The sequence below is a fragment of the Merops nubicus genome, unplaced genomic scaffold (genome assembly GCF_000691845.1).
Source record: "Merops nubicus isolate BGI_N331 unplaced genomic scaffold, ASM69184v1 scaffold35340, whole genome shotgun sequence".
In the NCBI taxonomy this organism is placed as follows: Eukaryota; Metazoa; Chordata; class Aves; order Coraciiformes; family Meropidae; genus Merops; species Merops nubicus.
Window position 1 is genome coordinate 9,460 of NW_008585445.1, and position 8,149 is coordinate 17,608.

Consider the following 8,149-nt stretch of genomic DNA (forward strand, 5'->3'; position numbering starts at 1 on the left):
AGGCAGGGAACGGTTCCGTTCAGCTTCTCCAGGAGCATCTGGAAGCAAAGGGGTGTAAGCAACACCACGCACACGGGCCACGCAGTTACAGTTCCTCAGTGGATTTCTAATGCCCTCAGAATTTGGGCACGACCATTCTGACACCACAGGTTTAACACAGCAGCACTGCAGTTCTAGGGAGAAAGCATCAATGAGAAGGGAATTCAGGTGGGCACAGCACCCTTCTGTCCTCACAGCCCAGTGCAGCAAAGCAGTTCCACGTGCCAGGATGGGCAAGGAACAGCTCTTAAGCCTTACCTGAGTAGAAGGCATGTCTTTAAATGGTACATGTCCATTTGCCAGCTCACAGGCTGTTATCCCAACGCTGTAGATGTCAGATTTTGCATCGTAACCCTGGAGATTCTAGATGAAAAGGAAAAAAAATAGCAGCCCTGTGGACTGGCATGTTATGGAACAGGGGCAATGCCTGTAATTCCATCATCAGAGCAGAAACAGTACAACCCACACATTGGGTTTATTGTGGTGGTGGGTTTTTTAGTTTGTTAAAACACAACATTTAAGGGCAACATTTATTTAACTGACATCAGCTGGCTAGCAGGGTTGGCACCTGCCTTAGGGAAGTGGCTTCTAATGGAACACTTGGCTAAGGGGAGGATCTGTAGAGGTACCTACAAGAAAACTAATAGATCAGATCAAATTCTACCCCTGTGCCTGCCCCAAATCCATCTCTAGCCTCTCCCTTTCCTTTTCGTTGCATTCATACACCCTCCTCTGTGGGGAAAAACAACGTTGTGACACAGGCTCCTCAGCAATTGCCCCTTTGACAGGAATACAGGTTTCACCTCACTAGGGGTCACTGGTTCTGAGGTAAAAAGGATAGGGCTCATCATAAGAAAAAGTAACTATGGCTTTTGTTACATCCCTCCCCTACACCTCCTGAACAGGCAATAAGAACTCAGAAAATTATACTGAGATATCATGCATCTACTAAAACCCAGCAGTTTTGTTAAACACACCTGCTGCAAGACTTCAGGACTGAGCCAAGGCAAGACTTTGATGCTGTATTTGGGGAAGTCATGAACAACTTTGAGTCGCTGCCCGTGGTTGATCATACTTAGGTTACTTCTCAGGCCAGAGAGGTAGACCTTGCCATCTACAGAGATCAGGATATGGCTGGCTTTCACACTCCTGAAAAAAACAAAGCACCAGTAAAACATCAACAGCATCCCCAGGAAGACTCAGGCAGAAGGGCACTGCAGAGGACTTAAGGCAGGCATAGGGAAGCTGAATTTCTTTTACAGTGTCATAAAATCATAGAATTGTTCTAGTTGGAAGAGAACATCAAGATCATCAAGCCCAAAGTACATACAATAAAAGAAACTAGAACTTCAGCATCTGAAATTCACAACAGAAGGTTTATCAGAGTAGAGGAAAAATACACAAAGGGGTGGAGACAGTGATTTTGAGAGAGATTAAGAGGAGCTGTAGCACTAAACAGACATTCATCCCTAGTGAGCAGCTATGGAAAGGACAAGAGCCTACTGTACTAGACAGCTCAACATGCCAGGCAACACCTGATCTCCTAAAGGCCATCCTGAATGCTGTGTCAAACCACCTCTAAAAACATGAACAGGGCTCTGTTCACCCACTTGGCAGCTTCCCAAGGAATGCTGCTATGGCAAGGAGAAACACAGGACTAAAGGTTATGGACCCAGGACCTTCAATAGGAAGAGGGGAAATCCCACCCCACTGCTGGCAGTCTCAGTTTGGGGACTATCAGTAGTGTCTGAATGAGCTTGTAACAAGTCAGCCTGTCAACACGAGCTGCAGCTGTGATTTCAGACAGAGCACTTCTGGGGATGAGTTTGTGCCACAACAACACGTTCATGCAGTTCAGTAAGATCAGTGACAGCATTTCCCATGAGTATCAAACTGACTTGCTCTAGCAGCAAAGTAATCCTGAACTGGGTAAGGCATTCTGCATCTCTGGAACTATCCACCCTGCTCTAACAACGAGCCAGATTTCTGAGAACTTCCCCCAGAAGGAGAGGGATCACCTTTTCTTTTTGTTTTTTAATACCTGTGCACATAGCCCATATGGTGGATGTAGTCAAGTGCTTTCAATACACCTTGGAGGATATATGCAATAGCCAGTTCACTCATCCCATCCATAAAATGGGTGCAGATTAAATCTTTTGCAGAACCTAAAAAGAAACAAAATACCTCTTAACTGGCCAGGATAAAAACAAGGATACTTATCCTCTTAAATTTCACCTCAGAGTGATTGTCAGACAGGTATTCCCTCCCCACCTACCATAGGCCATGAAGGATGTCACCACCCACAGCTCATTCTCAGCTACAAAAGTTGCTTTGTATGGCACAATGTTGGGGTGGTTGAAGAGCTTGGAAACGTGAAGTTCCCCCTAAAATAAGAGAAGATATTTTGATTCAATGTAGTAAATGCAGAAACTTGAATACAGTATTGATGAGCCATGCCATCAATCTCTTGCCATCTGTCCTCTCCTAAACTTGCCTTATGGTATTAGTGGATTCATGTTACCTGCAAGAACGTGACCATTTCGTTTGTGCAGGCCTCCAAGTTCACTCTTCTGACAGTAACATACTCTCCTGTGGGTTTATACCTGGCCAGGTTCACAACCATCAAGTCTTCAAAGCCTCTGCCTGAAAGAAAAGGTGTTAAAGCTTCAGCAGTACTTCTGGAGCCACACACTTCTGGAGAATTCCTCCAGTCCATGATCCTTAAATCATCTTTACACTCATTTATTGAAACTATTTTTGGCCTTGTGAGAAAGAGTGATTGTTCCATCAGATACAACCTTTCTTTGGCATGTATCCCATGGAGAGAAATCCTCCTCATCAGTACCACTACCCTGTCTTTGAAGTTCAGAACTGAGGCAGAAATAAAATTATTAGGCCACAGCCCCAGCAAGGCCAGGGCCAGGTTTCCAGCAAGGACAGGGCCAGGTTTCAGACTGCTTCTGCTGACTTTGTACTTCACACTCAGCATCACTAACCCCACTCAGCTCTTTCAGTTGAAAGCCTTTAGGATCAGCATCTCACATTTCATTAAAATGATTGTAAAATCAAAGAGGACGGGCATCTAGTGTCAAAAATAAGCAATCAATGACAACAGGCTAACAAATTTCAGAGGTTACTTTCTTTGCAGAGCAGACTGCAGCTGCTCCAGCCCACCAGTGGTATTACCTATGATAGTGAGCAGCTCGTAGCAGCTGCTGTCTGGCAGGAAGCTGCTCATGGTGTCCCTCTTAGGGGCAGAAGCTATCGACTCGGAGCTCGCCTCATTTGTCTGGGGGAAAAAAAAGGCAAACCAAAGTCAGGTCAAAAGAAATAAAGATGATGTGCTGGAAAAATCATCTGCTCCTTATATTATCACACACCTCAAAACAATAAGACAGCACTGAGCATAGAAAAGAAAATTTAATTGCTGTTCAAAGTTAATCAGTTGGAATCCAGGAGATGCCTCATTTCAGAAGATCCAGACATCTGTGTTTCAAAACACGTAAATGTAACAGGCAGCTTCTTAATTACTGCAAGCCAGAATTTCCTTAGGAGTATTTGGATAAAGCCAATTACTATTCCCCAGGTCAGCTTAAGCACTGCTTTATAGTAACTACCTTTCTCCCATTAATTACAAACTTCTGCCCCAGCACTGTGTTGCCTGAACAAAGGCCAAGGGAAAGCCTGGTTCTAGCACCTCCCTGCACTGTGGCCACCACCACTCTTGGCTGATGTTGGGGCTTCTGCTTTTCAGCTGCTCATCTGTGATGAGAGCAGTGCAGCTGAAGCTGCTTAGCTGAAGGGTAGAAGGGATGAACCAACTTAGCCCGAGGTATGAAGATCAGACACACATGAAGAGAGAAGCTCCAAATGAAAGCAAGAACTGAACTGCAAAGCATTAGTGCTTACAGAAAAAGAAAAGAAAAGAAAGACCCCACAGCAGAGGGGAAGCAGCAGTCCCAGGCCTGTCAGCTTCTCTTCACCACGCCAGCCACAAAGCTATCTGCTATCTTTACATGCACAGAGACCTTTCCATGCAGGACTTGGGCACAACTTCAATGAACTTCAATGTTCTTGCAACTTCCATTAGACCTTCCAACTCCCTCAAATTTCCAAAGTCACAAGGAGAGCATCCTAATGGGGAACCAAATTTATTTGGTGTCTAAGATCAGATTTAGTTCTCTCAGATTTCCAGTACATTAACTCCTCCTGACATTTGGAACTCCAGCTCATTTTTTCTCCACCTCATTCTTCACCAGCTGCAAATGCCCTTTATCAGACCTTTTCTCATGGTACATGAAGCAGAAAAGGCTTGTGCATTTTCCTGGAGTGATGGCAAACACTCTTTTTTTCCATCTCTGAAAGACAGAGCCACCACAGTGACAGCTAAAAAACAAGGAACTTGATGTTCTACACTCAGTCCAGGGTAAATGTAATGCAACAAGCACAGAAGACTTTGTCATAAATGACCTTTGTGCCCCCGAGCATACTTTAGAGTAAGCCAGTAGGCTTCCCAAGTTCCACCTTTCCAACAGACAGCAGAGATTCTACCTCCCTCTGCACACCTTTCAAACAGGTATATTCTTCACTTAAGGGAAAAGGCAAAATGTAAGATTTGTGCTCGTGACAGGGTCTAATTCCAGCCCAAAAATGCTAGCACAGCAACTCAGTCTTGTTTTGGGACAGCTAAACCCTGAGATCTCCACAGCCTCAAATCCTTTTTTCCTAGTCCCAACACTGCACAGTGCTGCTGCTCAGCTGAGAACAGGCAGCAACTTTCCATCCACCTTTTCAAACTTCTCTTAAAGACCTCTGTCAATTCTGATCTCAGTTGTATCATTCCTTACTTCTTCCAGCAATTTCACACAGTCCTGCCAACAGCAAGATTGCCAGGAGGGAGACACAGGCAGATGGAAACCTCTGAAGCAGAAAGGCACCACCAAGGAAATGGCAGCAGGAGGCTCTGATAAGCAACGTTATGGAGCAATGATGGCTGGTGAAACACTGAGCACTATGTAAGTGGTTTGCTGTATTAAAGTCCACTCCAGATAGAGCATAAGCCAACAAAACAGATGCAAAAAATTAAATTAAATAAATTTAATTGTGTTAATGGTGTCAGCTGTTTCAACAGTAATGGAAAAATACTGTAAATTCCCTTTTAAAAGTCTTGCAGTACATCAGAGATCTTCACTCACCTCTCTTCATGTCAGCAGTGACCAGTAACTGAGAGTTAATGCAATAGCAGCTCTACCAGAAATTTATCAACATCATATGAGAGGGGCTTTTTTTAAAAAAATTTAAACTGAAATGTTGTTTATGAAATACTGCAGAAAAGCTCCTCAGTGGTTTCACACAGGACAACTTTTGGTGTATGGTCAAAAGCAAAGGCAGCTGCAAAGCGGAGCCACGTGTGACTGGCTTTATGGCATGGCATTCATTAAGAGCTGGCTTCCCAGCTTGATCAGATTTTAATTTGAGAAACATTAAAGGAAATTAATCTTTGAGAAGCAACTACTGTTACAAATGCCATATGAAAATCAGTTCTATGATGCTAGCAAGGATCTGCCTTTGCCAAATGATGTTCATCCGAGTTAGGAAAAGGGAATATCATTTTTGGTCTGCTGCCTTCCTCGCCACCTCCTCATCCTCTCACTCAGCATAAGCAACAAAAATTCTCCTTCCATCCCTTCCCCCAAATTATTTACTTTTTTTCTATAGCCCTGATGGAGAAAGTAAATTTTTATTTAGATGTAAAAACCAAGAGTCCAAACCCCACATGGATGCTGCAGCTAAACCCAAGCAGATGCTGCTCTCAGTTTAGATTTGCTGCCATGGTCAGCAGTTTAAAAAAGGTGTGAATTTACTTGACTTTATACAAAACAATCCATGTACATCTCCTATTTTCAGCTTTGTTTGTGCCAGCAAGTTACAGACACTGGCACAAAAATCAATCATAAAGCAGCTTGAACTGACACAGTTATAATCAAATCACACTTAATTCCTGTTTGTAATTAGCTTAAACTAGAGCAACATCTGCACACAGAAATGTTTCTGTGTGGTGTGGGGAAGGGGGAAATCATTTAGACAAATATATTTTACCATAAATTGTTTTATTCTATGAGTATTGCTTGTTGTGAGTCAGATAAGGTGCAATCAGGGTCTGCTGAACAAAAGCTTGGAGGTGAAGTCTTCACCTCCCACATCCTGGCTGTGCATTTTTGGACACAGTCCATGTTTGCTACTGATTTTAGTTTTTAAGAGGCAAAGCTCTCAAGCAGTGCACAGAACTGGCTCTGAAGACAACCAGTCAACAGGAGGCAAAGTCACCTCAAACTGAAAATTACACAAAGTTTGGTTTTGATGTTGGAGCCCCTGTTGTGGCTGTGCTGCAGGGGAGAGAAGGAAATCAGAACCAACATGCTCAGAAGGCAACACTGGTTCTGAAGGGCCAATGTAAAATTTTCTGGGCCTAGTTTTCAGAAATCCCATAAACCTCTTCCTTTTATTCTAAGAGAGAGTGATAAGAAATTAGCATCTTTGAAGGATCCCATCTAAATAATCTCAAAAAAAAGGAGCCTTTGAGGGGCTGGAGGGGAGCAGAGACGACGACACAAATACGAATCCAAGAGCCGAAGTTTAAAGTTTTGGTTTGTCACATATAGTTTGAAAACCACACACCAAAATCTCCACTCCAGGGTGAAACCTGTTTCCACACTTGTAGAGTTAAATACAGAGATGAAATATATAACTAAGAGAAAAAGAAAAACCAAACTTCCACAAGGAATAATCTCCATGCAATGAACCACAGCACCACAGCCTGCACAAGTCACTTACTTTTCTCCGAGAGTCACCCGGAGGCTGCTCTGGAGTAAAGAGATTAATTGTTCACCATGTTGTGTTCAACACATACCCATTAAAAATAGAGCTGGAAAACTGAGCAAATAACCCTGCATGATAATTCTTCATATCAAATGCATACTTTTTTTTGACAAAAAGACATTTAATTTACACATAAGGTTGCAGCACCAAAAATAACCAAACTGTAGTACAGGTATGGGAAGTAAAGGGATTCAGACAGAGCTACTCTTCATATATTCAAAACAAATGCAAGATGACAATTGTTTTTAATTATACCTCTAAACACATTCAAAACTGACATACCTACATGGCTTAAATACAGAAGAAACTATCTACAGTTTGTTTAAAGCAGTGCAAACTCTCCCACTCCACCTGGAAGCTCAAGATCTGGACATCTTTGCTACGCTCCGATTGCTTTCCGTGTCCCTGACCAGGAGCTCTCCATCCTGGTGGGCAGTTCTGCACAAGGCAGAGCACAAACAGACCAGTTCTCCTTGAAGACACTCTGAGGAGCTATCGTCAGAATTTCAAAATCCATTTTTGACTCAGAAAAATCATAATTAACCTTCCCAAATGCCAAATCCATCTTTTGCATAGGAAAAAAAGTGGTTGTGCTAAGAAATACAGAATGCAGGGCCTGAAAATAGTACTGCCATCAACATGGAATGGATTCCCAAATAACTTGTGAGATCTTGGATGCTTCTATATTAACTTTATGCAGCCAGCCAGCTTGAATAACCAGATCTGGTGCTACACCCAGATTCAGTCATCTCTTTTCCTGTTAAGATACATATTTGCAGCCAAATTAACAGACCTTGTGGCTAAAATAAAATTTTTCTAATGTCATCTAACGAGAGGAAAACTTACCTCCAAAGAGTTCAAACTCTCTTAAGCCCTCAACGATGAACTTTTCAGACACCCACCGCTGAAAGAAGAAAAAAAATCCCCCAAATAATTAGTTGCTCCACCTAAAGGCAAGTTTCTTTTCCCCCTTCCCCATAAAAAGGCATAAGAGAATTGTTAACACTTCAAGGATCCTACTGTGGCCTGAAAATAAGCTACAACCAGAGTTACATCCTTATTTTGGATAAAGATACTCTCTTCTTGTGGCCCCACGATGGCATAGCCCCCTGCAACCACAGAGGGGCTCCTGCTTCTCCTGCCCAGCATCCCCTTGCCATGAAGTTAACACAATTTTAGAACATTCAGACAAGAACCTTTACACATGCACACACAGCAAAAGTAATAAGCA

At 42.8% G+C, this 8,149-nt stretch overlaps 1 protein-coding gene across 1 annotated transcript in view; it reads right to left on the reverse strand.

Moving 5' to 3' along the window:
• Positions 1–7,821, reverse strand: part of STRADA (STE20-related kinase adaptor alpha) — a 9,310-nt gene extending 1,489 nt beyond the window's left edge. The window contains exons 1-9 of the mRNA XM_008947521.1: positions 7,765–7,821; positions 6,874–6,902; positions 3,226–3,328; positions 2,561–2,682; positions 2,315–2,423; positions 2,081–2,204; positions 1,017–1,188; positions 298–402; positions 1–38 (exon numbers count right to left, since the gene is read on the reverse strand). The exon at positions 1–38 is cut by the window's left edge and continues 192 nt beyond it. Coding sequence (XP_008945769.1) covers positions 1–38; positions 298–402; positions 1,017–1,188; positions 2,081–2,204; positions 2,315–2,423; positions 2,561–2,682; positions 3,226–3,277 — 722 coding nt within the window. The 5' untranslated portion in view covers positions 3,278–3,328; positions 6,874–6,902; positions 7,765–7,821. The remainder of the gene's footprint in view (positions 39–297; positions 403–1,016; positions 1,189–2,080; positions 2,205–2,314; positions 2,424–2,560; positions 2,683–3,225; positions 3,329–6,873; positions 6,903–7,764) is intronic.
• Between the last annotated feature and the right edge of the window lie 328 nt (positions 7,822–8,149).